Below are 15,271 nucleotides of genomic sequence, written 5' to 3'. Positions count from 1 at the left end.
AACCACACACACAAACTCACTCTCCTGCTGGTAATAGCTTATCCAAAGTGACCACTCTCCCTACAATGTGCATGGTAATCAAGGTGGGTCATTTCCAGCAAAGATCCAGGCTTTCTCACCCCCCCCCCGCCCCGGGAACACACACACACACACACACACACATAAACTCACTCTCCTGCTGGCAATAGCTCATCCAAACTGACCACTCTCCAAGTTTAAATCCAAGTTTAACCAGAACGTCTGGGGGGGGGGGGTAGGAAAAAACAAGGGGAAATAGGCTACCTTGCATAATACCTTAGCCACTCCCAGTCTCTATTTAAGCCTAAATTAATAGTATCCAATTTGCAAATGAATTCCAATTCAGCAGTTTCTCGCTGGAGTCTGGATTTGAAGTTTTTTTGTTGTAAGATAGTGACCTTCATGTCGGTGATTGCGTGACCAGAGAGATTGAAGTGTTCTCCGACTGGTTTATGAATATTATAATTCTTGACATCTGATTTGTGTCCATTTATTCTTTTACGTAGAGACTGTCCAATCTGGCCAATGTACGTGGCAGAGGGGCATTGCTGGCACATGATGGCATATATCACATTGGTGGATGTGCAGGTGAACGAGCCTCTGATAGTGTGGCTGATGTTATTAGGCCCTGTGATGGTGTCCCCTGAATAGATATGTGGGCACAGTTGGCAACGGGCTTTGTTGCAAGGATAGGTTCCTGGGCTAGTGGTTCTGTTGTGTGGTATGTGGTTGTTGGTGAGTATTTGCTTCAGGTTGCGGGGCTGTCCATAGGCAAGGACTGGCCTGTCTCCCAAGATTTGTGAGAGTGTTGGGTCATCCTTCAGGATAGGTTGTAGATCCTTAATAATGCGTTGGAGGGGTTTTAGTTGGGGGATGAAGGTGACGGCGAGTGGCATTCTGTTATTTTCTTTGTTAGGCCTGTCCTGTAGTAGGTGACTTCTGGGAACTCTTCTGGCTCTATCAATCTGTTTCTTCACTTCCGCAGGTGGGTATTGTAGTTGTAAGAAAGCTTGATAGAGATCTTGTAGGTGTTTGTCTCTGTCTGAGGGGTTGGAGCAAATGCGGTTGTACCGCAGAGCTTGGCTGTAGACGATGGATCGTGTGGTGTGGTCAGGGTGAAAGCTGGAGGCATGTAGGTAGGAATAGCGGTCAGTAGGTTTCCGGTATAGGGCGGTGTTTATGTGACCATTGTTTATTAAAACTGTAGTGTCCAGGAAGTGGATCTCTTGTGTGGACTGGACCGGGCTGAGGTTGATGGTGGGATGGAAATTGTTGAAATCATGGTGGAATTCCTCAAGGGCTTCTTTTCCATGGGTCCAGATGATGAAGATGTCATCAATATAGCGCAAGAAGAGTAGGGGCTTTAGGGGACGAGAGCTGAGGAAGCGTTGTTCTAAATCAGCCATAAAAATGTTGGCATACTGTGGGGCCATGCGGGTACCCATAGCAGTCCTGCTGATCTGAAGGTATACATTGTCCCCAAATGTAAAATAGTTATGGGTAAGGACAAAGTCAAAGTTCAGCCACCAGGCTAGCCGTGACATTATCGGAGATAGTCTTCTTGACAGCTTGTAGTCCATCTTTGTGTGGAATGTTGGTGTAGAGGGCTTCTACATCCATAGTGGCCAGGATGGTGTTATCAGGAAGATTGCTGATGGATTGAAGTTTCCTCAGGAAGTCAGTGGTGTCTCTAAGTATTACCAGCAGGAGAGTGAGTTTGTGTGTGTGGTTTTTGGAGGGGGTGAGGGGGTGAGAGAACCTGGATTTGTGCAGGAAATGGCCCACCTTGATTATCATACACATTGTGAAGAGAGTGGTCACTTTGGATGGGCTATTACCAGCAGGAGAGTGAGTTTGTGTATGGGGGGGCGGAGGGTGAGAAAACCTGGATTTGTGCTGGAAATGGCCCAACTTAATGATCACTTTAGATAAGCTATTACCAGCAGGAGAGTGAGTTTGTGTGTGTATGGGGGAGGGGGGGTGAGAAAACCTGGATTTGTGCTGGAAATGGCCCACCTTGATTATCATGCACATTGTAGGGAGAGTGGTCACTTTGGATAAGCTATTACCAGCAGGAGAGTGAGTTTGTGTGTGTGGTTTTTGGAGGGGGGTGAGGGAGTGAGAGAACCTGGATTTGTGCTGGAAATGACCCACCTTGATTATCATACACATTGTGAAGAGAGTGGTCACTTTGGATGGGCTATTACCAGCAGGAGAGTGAGTTTGGGGGGGGAGGGCAGAGGGTGAGAAAACCTGGATTTGTGCTGGAAATGGCCCAACTTGATGATCACTTTAGATAAGCTATTACCAGCAGGACAGTGGGGTGGGAGGGGGTATTGTTTCATGGTCTCTGTGTGTATATAATGTCTACTGCAGTTTCCACGGTATGCATCCTATGAAGTGAGCTGTAGCTCACGAAAGCTCATGCTCAAATAAATTGGTTAGTCTCTAAGGTGCCACAAGTACTCCTTTTCTTTTAGAAAAAAGAAGCAAAGTCATTCAAATAAATTACCTAGTTCATTTATGACAAATATTTGCAGAAACTATTAAAAATGAACAACATAATAGCCAATTATTCTCTTTGCTCTTGTTCTATTTAAGGATAGTTATGGAACATTATTTTGTGGTAAGACTGACATTAATAGGGACTTTTCACAGGACCATACAATTAACACTAATTAGTTTGTACACTGTCATGCTATTGGCCTGGGGGCATGGATCAGCATTCATGCCACACCCCCCGTCAGTACTTGCCCCGGGCCGGGGAAGCTAATGTTACAACCAGCAGACCAAATTCAGTGATGAATCCTGGTCACACTAAGAAGATGCTATTGGCCAAAAAGGCAAATTACAATTAATCCAGGAGTGATTATTTTCTGTTGTCATCGCATAGGGGCTGAAATTTCCCGTACTGTGGAGACCAGTAAGGCTGTGTTTGCAGAGCGGGCCCAATTACACTATTTTCTGGTAGTGGTGCAGTATCTATTTTTTTTAATTATAAAAAAAGGATCAATGAATAAAGTGGAATTTAGGATTTATATTTGATTTTAGAAAGAGGTATATTTGGAGTGAAGGATGAAGAATGCAATTTCTTTCTACTCTATAGGTTGCTTTTTCTGGCTATGTTTTTATTACTAGGAAATGGCTATTTTAAATTAAGGGAATTTAGAGTTCTATAAAGGTACCACCCTAACACCTCTGGCGGATAAAGTCTTCTATCAAAGACAGAGCAAACCTTCCCATTCAACCTTGACTCTAGCAGTAAGAAATTAGTTCAGTCTCTGTATCCATTCAGATCCCTGGCCCTTCTGCCCAAATTGCCAATAAAAGCATGTCAATTATTTCCAAGTGCAATAATGGCTGTTAATCATATGAACTCTCCCTCATTAGGAAACACACTGAAAACACCAACTCATTTCACATGAGACTCGAAGCAGTCAGAGTGTTATGGCTTCTGATCACTTGGGACATAGAGGTGAAAGGCTTCATATCCCGTTACCAGTCCACATAGTGTAGGGCTACAATATGTTCTCACATGCAGTCTAGAGATTCAAACTGTGCAGTAAGACTGAGAGCACTTCTAGGAAAGGGTAAGAAGGAAATTCTCTATGCTTACGGATCTGTTCTTTGCTTCTTTTCATCTGCTATGGCCAGGTTTCTGCAGTTTTTTACCAGGATGTTGAGGGCACCCGTTTTGTAGCTGTAGCTGAGGTGGAGAAGTATTTCCCCACTGACCTTCACATTGCCATAGTCCCCAGTTTCACTATAAACACTCATCATGCTGTTAATGCTAGTCTGAAATAAAGACCAAAAGAAGACAACTTGGAAGCTCAATCATTCTCTTTCCAGAACCAGTTTTTTCAAACAATGAGAGCCCTGCAATTACTGTTCTGCTGAACCTGCTATTAAAACTAGGATATCAAAGGACGTACAGAATTACCACTTACTTGATATAGAAAGGTATCACAATATCTCAAATGCCTACACAGTGTTTCTTCATATGTTGAACTCAAAACGATTTATAAAGGGGGTAAAGTTAGTACGATCACCATTTCCCAGTGGGGCCACTGAGTAACACAGAGGGTTAAGTAAATTGTCTACGATCACATAGCAAGTCCCAGGAATAGAGAATTGCCATACTGGGGCAAACCAATGGTCCCTCTAGGTCAGCATGCTGTCTCAGACAGTGGTTAGTACCAGGTGCTTCAGAGGAAATTATATGAAACCCCATCATGGAAATGACACAAAAACATATACAGTATCCTAATAAAGCAATGTCACCTCATCATGGGCATTTCTAAGAGCATAAGCAGGTCTCACAATTTTTAAAATTGTCCCTAATATAACTACTGGAAAAGAATTAAATCTTTGTAAGACAAAAATTAGGACAGTTTGTACATTGCAGAAACCCAAGGCATTTTAAAACTCTGGTGTACATTTTTTTGCTGGCTTTTAAATAATATTAATCAAAAACATATCTAACTTTTGGTGTTTTAGAATTGTTGTATGTAAAAAGCCTGGGTAAACCCCCGAAAGAGTTCTCAGCACAAAGAAGGAATAAGAGGGAACATCAGAAAAGCAGAATATCAGAAAAGCAGTTGACAGGAAGCAAGAGAACTCACAGTATCACCATCTGCTTCAGGTACATTTAAGTAGGAGCATTTTCTGTCAGAGCCTTCAGGAAAGTTCTTTCAGGAAGACAAATGCAAAGGTCAAAAGAAAATAGCATTAGATAGCTGCAGGAAGAATTCAGAAAAGAAATGACAAGTTCTACAGACTAGGTGGGTAGTGTGGTGTTAAACCACAGTGATACAGTACTTACAGCAGTGAGGCACCAAGCCATACCTAAATCCCCCTCCAATAATGAATTGTATAATTGTATAATGAGTGAAAAAGTGTCACCTGCTTATCTGCAGGAATACAGGTTAGTGACAAACGAAGACAGAATCTGCTGTACTAAGGTAGCACCAAACAAATTAAATGTGAACACCGACTCATCAGACTGGGATTTTCATTTTGGCCAAAAATCCTGCAAACACTAGTTAACTCTCTATGTGACTATTCCAATTGAAATGAGCGTCTTGTGTGAAAATTTAAGCATGCATGCAAGTGTTTGCAGCACTGGGGCCTGCATAAGAAACTAGAATTGTGATTAAAGCAAGCTTGTCTGAACACTTGTAGGTTGAGAGGTTAATTCTGGGGAGTTTTTAAGGGTACGTGTAAAACAAAAAACTTTTTTCTGGTTTTACCCTTTATTGTTCCTTTAAAATTGGCCTCCAAATTTTGTGAAAAAAATGCTTTTGGGTTTTTTTTTTTTTAAACTGAAGTATTAAGAACATCAGGGGCCCGTTTTCCTCTTGTTGCTGAAAGACCTTGGCAAGATGTCTGAAGGATCTCACCAGTGAGGTCACAGGAGTTTATAACTTGGTCACAAGCTCCTCTTCGAACCAGCGAAGGGAGAATGTATGAGCCACAGCTTAAGCTATAACCTCTTCTGACATTACTGGTTGTATCCTCCAAACCTCTTGCTAAGGTCCTGCAGCAAAGGAAGGAAAGTAGGGACTGGTGTGCTTATTCTTGATATCTCAAATTTAAAACCAAACCACCAGGAAATGTTTCTTTCCAGTGGAGCCCGGAATTCCATCAGAAAATCCCTACATTGCTAATAATTGCTTTAATAAAATAACAAAGACTAATTTAGAAAACATTTTATAACAACTGAAATATTTCACTTCTTACAATAAAAGCCTTTTGTTTTGTGGGATTTACACTGGGAGTCATGTTAAATATGATAAATGTGGCTGTTTAATGAAAACTTACTTATGTAATGACTGTATGTCTCAAATATCACTAAGAGCATCAGAGTGCAGAGCTTCCTTTTACTCAACATCTGAGGCCTGTATTAATCATCCTAGCATTTTATATCTTACTGGTAAAATATAAGACACTGGAACAAGGAATTAGACCGATGCAATGATCCTGACAAGTTGTTGTGTCCAGTGGTGGAACCCAGGAAAAATAACCTCTCTTTTCTTTTAGCCCAAGTACTGTGGTTTTGATTTTCAGGGCACTCTAATTATCTACACTGTAATCTCCCTACTCAGATTTCTATAAAATTAGGGTTCATTTGACATTTATAGAATTATTTTGTGCCACAGTACAAAGTCATTAGTTTCACTATCAAAGGTTAAAACTCAGCAACAAGCAAATTACTCGCAGCATTTGTACAATGCTGAAGGATGAGATGCACAGAATAAACTAAATAAAATCAGAAAAATGTGAGTATTCGAGATGGGGAATATTAGCAACAACATACATTCAGAGTAGGTCAAAATAGACTAGTAAAACTGTTCCACTCTAGGGGGGAAGAAAAGCTGCTTGCTGATAGAAGCTTTTCCATTAACATAGCATGCAGTGACTTTAATAAGCATGCTGGGGGGGGGGGTGTGAAGAGGAAAGGAGCACTGAGGCATGAGATCATCTCAGTTCTACTGCAGCAGGAAAGCTGCATTTAGATTAGGAGAAAGGTCAAAAGGAATCAATATAGGAAGACAAAACCTACTGCTGAAAGTACCATGGAAAATGCTCATTAAATAAAGTTACCACCTAAGGGCCGTTACCAAGGGAAGTATTGAGCACCTGCAACTCCAGAACTCCAGTCTCAGAGTTCAGACCAAGGAAAGGAATTCATCTATAAAACCTATAGACTGGCAAGCTATAGGTTTTATAGATGTGTTGGCAACGAGTCAAATTCAAATTTGGTTAAGTGGGTGTAATTCAGCTGATTTTGATTGAGTTACAGTTGCTTACTAGGGTTGATTTGGCCTGACATGCCCAAGTCTCTTTTAACTCTGATTCCTTGAATTCCTTGAGACCCTGGAATAAAGGGTTTGACCCAGCTCTTTCTCCTTCCAAAGCAACAAGCTGAATTCCATGCTGACAATTGAACGCAAGTCTTTTGGAGGTGACCTTTACTGGAATTCCATCTGCTTTGTGTGAGGCATTAAAAATACAATACCACATGCCACAAAATAGAATTCATTTCCTAGTGTCATGGCCCAAAATTTCCCTTTCCTTTATATCAAATGTCCTGATCACTAGTTCACCTTGCTACCACCCTCCAACCCAGAGACTGCTGCATTCCATTGGCACTGTGTATATTTGCTGCAATCTTGGGTCCCACAGAGCTATTCTGGCACAGGACCTAAGGGAGGGTGGGCAAGGATGGCTGTATGCAATCCCCCTATCCCTGGAACAGCTGGGGAGTCAGTTAGTCAAATCCCAGGAATGACTTAAAACAGCCTAAGGATGGCTCTAATTTATGGTTTCCTGCAGTGTGCACCACTCAGGCCCCTTCCCCTCAGCATGACTCCTATCTCAAGGAGTATAAATTGACTATGTAGTGCTGGTTACACCAACTCTATCCCATCTGGGATTCCTCTGCTTTAAGGGGATCCACAGCTTGCCACTTCAAACAAACCTAAGGCTGCTTTACACTCCTAGAATAGCACAAAGCAGCCTTCTTAGGGCTAAGGATCTGGTTCACTGTCTATAGTTTGTGAAGCGTCCTGGGAATGAAAAGCTGTTGCAGAAATATACAGTAGTTTTCATGGAAAGCAGAAATGCTTTCAGCAAAGCTGATCCCCAAATATCTTACTCTATGCATATGAAATGTCTTGAAACCTATGAGCCACACTGGGATTGTGTTGCATAGAGAATGGAATATATGTGGGGAGTTGGGGTCACCATTAGTACCAACTCCATATGGGTTATGAAGCTACTGACACACGATGCAAATGCATAAAATGAAAGCACTTGTATGTTGCAGGGAGCTTAAAAAATGTTCAGTTTTTTCAGAGTGAGCCCAACCATTCACAACCCCACCAAAGACTGTAATGAGAAGGCAGGAAAGACAGAACAGGGTGGGATCCTCTTTCAATGAAATGAAGAAGCTTCAAATCAATCATTTCTCTAGGCTAACTCTGAAAAACTGAGCTTGTTGCACACTATAAATCCCTATTTTTAATTTCTCCAGGTACAGGCCTGTATCTCACATCATCATTTACCAGGAGCTAGGGTTGCTAGTTTTTGTTGGAAGTATTCCTGGAGGTTTCATCACATGACATTAATCTTTAATTCCTGGAGACTCCAGGGAAATTCTGGAGGGTTGGCAACTCTAGCCAGGAGCCCGTGAACAATGGCTATTGTTTACTCTCTTCCCCCGTCGCCCCCAGACAAGCCCGCTATCCCTCAACTATCAATAAAAATCTTTTCTATCAAAAGGATAAATTGTGCCTCTATCCCCTTCCCAATTCCTCAGAACTTAGGGAATTTCCATTGCTACACTTCACCAAAACTATTAAAAAAGAATCAAGACTGAGCATTTTCCTTTCCGCTGTTTGGCACAATTTAAATAAATACAGACATTTGCTATCCTTGGTGTCTTGTGAAAAATGTTTTAACTTCTGAATAGGCTTGTCTGACTGTGGCCAGAAGTCAGGCATAGTGGATGGAAATCACACGTCCTTCTGATAATGGGACAGTCATTACAAGTGACAGAGGATTTTATTTTAAAGCCACATTATCTCCTCATATCAGTACCAGCTATTCTAGATTTGCTCATTTTGACAGAGCATCTAGATTGGCCAGATGTTTCAGGTTTCCTACTCATTTTTTTTCATGTTGAAATTTCTCACTGTTCACATACAGCATCTGCCAAACAGATCACAGTTACAATTAATGACGGTTAATAAGACGATTAAGAGCCTGATACTGAGTGCCCTGTCCACACCTTCTTTTGAGATCATTTCAAGGTGAGGGCACTCAGCACTTTGGACAAGGTGCTCAGCATCTCCGGAGATCAGGTCCCAAGTCATCAGTGTGCAGGGAGGACAGCTACACTATAAACAACAATGGATCTCTGCTTCAGTACTGATGGCAGAGAATGGCATTTTAGCTTTACAGATAGGGATACTAAAACTACAACAAACAGAAAAATCACCAAGAAGTCAAAGTTGCTACTAAACAGCAGTAGGAAAGGAGGTCTGGATATGAATCAATACAAAAAATATCTACTGAATGAAATTGAATGCTCAGTGTGCGTTCTGTGTCATTAGCCCACATCTATTTCAGCAAGAAACTGCTTAGTGAGAAAGAATGAGGGAATTCTAGATGTTTTCCAATGGAGACCTTACTGTTGATAATCCACTTGCCAAATGTCTGCGATGTTTTAGATAATGAGAGGTCACTATGTCATCAGGGTCTTCCTCTATCTCGTCCAGGTAATCCTAACCGCAAAGAAAGAAAGAAAGTCATTCAATTACTGTATATTACTGTCAACTGTATATCTGACTCCTTCCTTGGGTTCTATTCCATATTTTTCTGTTTAAGAAAGATTGTGTCAACACATCTCCCAAACTCAAGTCTCGAGAGACTTTTGATTCACACTTTCAACAATTTTACACAGTCACAATCAGTATACCAGGAACAAAGGGCGCTTCTGGTTCACCTTTCAGCTGTTTGAAAACTGTAAAACCTCCAGGCTTCTATGTCCCCAGAGTAGGAAATGGATTTTTACCTTACATGGTGGGGCACTGCATTACGAAGTCGATTTCCAAGCACCCTACATTCTCAGTAGCACACCTGAATTACCCTATTCTGCTAGGCATCTTCACACACGTATTTAGGTTGGGAAACAAGGGAGGGACGGAATAGGTGTTTTTCAATCTTAAGAAAATAAATATGTGAACTGGATGGCTTTGGATACCAGTTATGGGTTATGGAGGCTTCAACCTTTAAGTCATCAACTAAATTCAGCCCAAATCCATAGTGACCACAAGTTATTCCTACCATTAACTAGCTATTCAGTGAGCTGAGTTTCTGATCTCAGTCCAGTTTCTAATGGACATGTTTACATAACAACTAATCCACACCACTAGTAATATTAATTTGCATCCTTGTTGGCAATCGTAGCAGACAGACAAAGGACTGATTAAATATAAAAACAATATTTAAAAAATACTTTTTGACTGGTATTTTGAGTGCTCCAAGTCATGGTTGTGGACATTGAAAGAAACGTGTCCTACCACTGTCTGTGCTGAACATAGCAGCTGAATAAACAGAAAAATGTGGTTTCCAGAAAAGTCATTCTGGAAATTTTCAAGAAGATTATATTCATAGTTCTTTTTTCTTCAGCATTATAAAATTTTAACAAAGAAATGATATTTTCATAGATAGATAGATAGAATTTGCATTTTAGTAAATTACCTAATTCTTACACCTTGGGCACACCTTAGGTAATTATAAACTAAAACTATTAACTGAAACTTGAAAGCAGATGATTAACAGGAATGTTAGCTTTTGAAAAAAACCCAAACAAACAGAAAGTTACCATTCTATTATGAGTCATGTGGAGACTTCATAGGTTTTAACAAGCATTATAGATGTAAGCAGAATCTGAATGAGTTCTCCCCTGACAGCCAGCTGGGATGGGGAGAGACTTCAGGAGCAAACTGTGTTTACATGAACACACCTACTCTGCCTAAATATCCAGCAGATAGAGTGGTGTTGCTCAAAGTGATCAACTTTGGCTGGTGTTAGGTTACAAATCACTTTAGCACTGAATGCAGAGGTAATGAAATGTTATCAATTTTGTTGTCTTGATTGTATGAATAAAGGGGAGCAAAACTATGCTTAACCTGTCCCAAATGAGGGGGTCACCCTCAACTGAAAGGACATCGTTAAGCCAGGGGCTCAAATGCCAGACCCCTGTAAAAGTAAGAGAGGTGGGGACAGGTATCCCTTCCAGGAGGTGTGGACTCTCCTGAAGCGTCCCCGGTCTGGTTTAACCTGTTCCTCCCCACTGTTCAAAGATAGAGCTAAATAGGCTCCATTAGGAGCCTTTGGTATTTTAAGTGTTCAAAGCTTACAATCACTTGTAGGGACAGCTTGACAGTTTCTGTCAAGCCTAAGAGCTGAAAAATCACTTGAGCTTCCACCCAGCTCTTAGAGACTGACCTGCAGAGGTCATAGCAGAGAGGCAGGTGACAGAAGGTGACTGGCTAGCGAAAACAAGCAGCTGGCTGGACGGCCAGCAGTGCAGAAGTACTCAGATGGTGGAGCAAGCAAGGTGCCTTCTTCCCTGGATGGGAGGTGAATTCACACAGATGCACCTCTGAACTCTGGGTCCTCACTGACCAAGGACAATCACTGTGAGTGGGGTATGGCGAGGGAGCAGAGAGGGGCACAGAAAAGGAACTGTTGGCTGTAGAACCTAAGAACATAAGGCAGAAGACACTGCTCCATGCACTCTGGGGTGGGTGTCCTGTTCACAGTTTTAGGTTTATGAATCCTGATTGTGGCATTTTCCCTAATCAATGTCAGATGACTTCCCTCCTTTCATTAAAAGTTTCTTATCTATACTCAGATTCTGTGCTTGTGAGTGGGGAAGTATTGCCTCTCAGAGACACCCAGGGGTGGTGTGTAATTTTCCCAGGTTACTGGGTGGGGGCTCAAACCCCTGTATATTGAACCCAGCCCTGGCTGCTGCTGGCTCCACCTGGCAGAAGGGTTACATAAAGGTTATCACTGACATTTTCAAAGCTGCTGCCATTAGCTTTAATGGGAACTGACCACCCACATCTCTTAGGCAGAGGTTTTGAAAATTGGAAGACAGCAACCAAATTCCCCTTAGGGCTTTGAGAATCTCACCCTACATGCCGATCTAAAATACTGTTCTCCTTCTCCCAAACCAAACGGACCCTTATCTCCTCCAAGCTCGGTCTCACAGCTTTTTATGCAGGCCAGGAGAACAGAGTGGCAACTGGGCATGTAGGGAAACGTTTTGGGTTAGAATTGTTAACATTTGTCAATGGATTCCCAGTTATTGCATGGCAACTCAATTTCAGAGAAAGAGTATGTCTGACTGCAGCTGGTAGTGAGCCTCCCAGATAGACAAGATTAAGCTAGCTTGGCTCAAGCATGCTAAAACTAGCCATGCAGATATGGTAGCACTGGCAGAGGCCTGAACTAGCTACCCAATCTCAGATCAATGGCATTGGGTGGGCTTGAGAGCCTGAGCCTGCCACCCATGTTGTTAATTTCACACTGCTATTTTTAGCATGCTAGCTCAAGCCAAGCTAGTGTGAGTATGTCTACAAGGCTCACTGCCAATGGTGGTGTAGACATACCCATAGAGGGTCAAGTCCTTCACAGGTATAAATCAGGGTAGCTCCCTTGACTTTCCCTCTCTCCACTGACTTCAATGGAGCTACCCTGATATTTTGAAGGAGCAAATATAGAGACACAGTCAGGACTATTTTCTCCCTCAAAGTTATACAGAATACATTTATAGTTTAATGAAAAAATAATAGTTTTTGATTGCCCAGCAAATAAATGTGGTGTATGAAATTTGGATCAACATTTTCAAACTTGGGTGCCTAAATATGGCTTTGGATATCTAATTTCAGACAGCCACGCTATACATTTTGGCCATCTCGTCCTCCTTGCCAAAGGAAGTATGAAAATCTAACCATTAAAATCTGTAATTCAACTTGTACAGACTGTGAGCACATTCTTGAAACCAAGAGATTGCTTGGAAAGCTAACATTTCGCCTCAGACTCTCTCATTTGCCAGCAGAGCCACAGTTCATTTTACATGACAGCAGCGATGTTTCTCACGGGTGCTAGAGAAGCACAGCCACATAATTGGTTACTGTTGCTTATTAAAGTTAGAAGTGGTAAGAGACTAAGTAATCTTCATTGTCTCTGTCAGCGTTATAAAAATACACCCAATCCAATTCCTTCTACTAAAATGGCTGAGGAAGTGGTGAGCAGTGCTTTGTATTACTATAAAGTGGCTGAATAGGTGTTTCTTAATAGACCTTTAAAAACTAATTTAGTTTGCTCTGATACACTTTTGAAATTGCTTGTTTTAATTCCCTGCTTTTCCCTGTTCTGACAGAAGTATTTTTTCAGTAACCCAAACACACACAACTAGAGAGTTCTCTCAACTTTGAAGCAGACACCACAATTAACTCCCCTCCCCCCCCCCAGTACTCCTTGATAAATGTATTTCACAGTATTCAGCTTTTAAAGTCTATTTGGAAATTGCAACCAAGAAGCATCATAGACTCAGAGAAAGAAAAGACCTATCAGTTATCCAGTCCATCTCCCTGAAAAAGGAAGACTGTGTCCTACCAAAATCACCAATAGCTGACTGCGAGCAAGGGAGGCAAGTGCCCTCCCTCACTCTTTCAGCCCAGTTCATCCAGGCAATCTGCTTCTCGCATCCATGCAGGACATCCCCCACACCAACAGCAGCTCCAACTATCCAGGAACAGATACTTCAAAGTCCAGCTACCACCACCAGCTGGCCAGGCATAAGGGAGATACAACCTTTTCAGCCTCCAGGATTTGATTCTTCATTTTGCACACTACCCCTGAGATGCCTCTCATCTCCCACACCACTTTCAGGGAACCTAAAACACTGTGAAGGCCACAACCTTAACCCCATGAGCACAACATTACTGCATCCTCAGTCTCTTTGGGACAAGGGCTTCCAAGGTGAGTGTTTTTGTCTATCTTAGGTACTTATATACCCCCTATCACTAGGGTATTTGAACACCTCCCAAACTCGAATGAATTTATTCTCACACCACGCCTGTGAAGCAGAAAAGTGCTGGCATCCCCACTGTACAGCTGGGAGACTAAGTGACTTGCCCACAGTCCCAAGCCAACACCCTAACCACTGGACCATCCTTCCTCTCTGGTAGGTTAGGCCCAACTACCCCTTGATACCAGCATGTATGTCTGTGTGTAGCTACAGGTGACAGAACATGACTGCCTGGGTTATTACTTATAACACAGTAGTGCCTGTGAGGCCTAATCAGGATGGGGGGGGCATTGTACTAGGTGCTGTACATACACACACAGACATGATCCTGGCTCTGCAGAGCTTACAATCCAAGAAGACAAGTGACATATGAAGGGTGTGGGGGGGAGAGGAATACAAGTCAAATACATACAATTTTTATATACAGATATCCAGTTGAAAACTTAAAAAATAGTTATAAATACATAAAACAAGAGCCAAATAACCCCATCTGTGCATCACACATCATTAACTAGTTGATTTCTTATAGGCACTGAGGCCCAGGTGGGACTTGGATATATTTTGAGGAGGAGAGGGAAATGGTTTATGGATCAGTCTGTGTGCAAGGGGAAAACATGGAAGTGGGCATGGAGATGTTTGTGAGAAACTGCGAAATAGTAGGAGGTGACTGGCATCACTGGGGAGCAGAGACCGGGAGGGTGACGTGTTGCAAGACTAGAACAGACAAGCAGAGAGGGACAAAGCTGAAGAGCTTTGATACTGAGTATAACTCCGAATAAAAAAAATAAAAAATCCAATGAGGCAAGAGTTGGTGAAGATCTGAAGTGTTCAATGCACTACATGAACGGTATTCTAAGATGAGACTCCATCCACTTACAAACTAAAAAATTCCCAGATGAATAGCTATTGTATCTACCATAACTACAAAGAGCCTTAACTACTGTATAGCTATTACTTGGAATCAATCCATACACATCGTGTTTGGAAGGTAATGTTGCCCAAGGATATCATTTGTTAACGGTCCACAAAATTCCACACAATTGAGGCACCTTCTTGACAAACTGATTCCCAAACACATTTGTCTCCATAAGCCCAAGAGTCTTCTACTCCAATTTTTAATACTATTGTAGTGTGCGGTGCTTTACATTCTGCAATGATTGCAGCATAAGCTAGATGCAGGCTTGAATTTATACAAGTCGGAGTTCACTCTCGTGCAGAACTAGGAGTTTAAAGATTATGCCGACTTCAGAAGCTAGAGTGACAATTTTTCCACCCTGTGAGCTTTAGTGTCACTTCTAACTCACCAGGTCCTGGTCTAAAGCATCAGGTACAGATTTACTTCTTAAGCTTACAGCATCCTTGTTTTCTTCTGAGAAAGACCCACTCAAATCTATCTCAGATCTGCTGAGATCTGGAAAACAAAGGGGAAAGGAAGGTGTTCATTAATATACAATTTATACAACAAACACTGTTCTTTTCATATTGTCACCTTTTAGTAGTTGTTGCTACAACACCAAAATGATTTTTTTTTAAATCAAATCAAAATAATCTCCATCAAGGTATTTGTGCCATGGCACCCAATTGTGGTATCTGAGCACCTTCAGCTGAATGATGGAAAAATAATTTTTACCATAATATTCA

General features: G+C 41.7%; 1 protein-coding gene across 4 annotated transcripts in view; it reads right to left on the bottom strand.

The window, feature by feature from the left end:
* The window catches only part of SYTL5 (synaptotagmin like 5), a 169,099-nt gene that overhangs the window by 23,495 nt on the left and 130,333 nt on the right, over positions 1 to 15,271 (bottom strand). For 3 of the 4 annotated variants that reach the window (XM_048864042.2, XM_048864031.1, XM_048864051.2), the window contains exons 9-12: positions 14,935 to 15,041; positions 9,213 to 9,305; positions 4,641 to 4,706; positions 3,635 to 3,813 (exon numbers count right to left, since the gene is read on the bottom strand). In XM_048864042.2, the coding sequence (XP_048719999.1) occupies positions 3,635 to 3,813; positions 4,641 to 4,706; positions 9,213 to 9,305; positions 14,935 to 15,041 (445 nt within the window). The remainder of the gene's footprint in view (positions 1 to 3,634; positions 3,814 to 4,640; positions 4,707 to 9,212; positions 9,306 to 14,934; positions 15,042 to 15,271) is intronic. The other variant, XM_048864060.2, reaches the window with a different exon arrangement.

Source organism: Caretta caretta, chromosome 1 (genome assembly GCF_965140235.1).
Source record: "Caretta caretta isolate rCarCar2 chromosome 1, rCarCar1.hap1, whole genome shotgun sequence".
Lineage (NCBI taxonomy): Eukaryota > Metazoa > Chordata > Testudines > Cheloniidae > Caretta > Caretta caretta.
The sequence above is the reverse complement of the archived record's forward strand: the minus strand, read 5'-3'. Positions and strand labels throughout refer to the sequence as shown.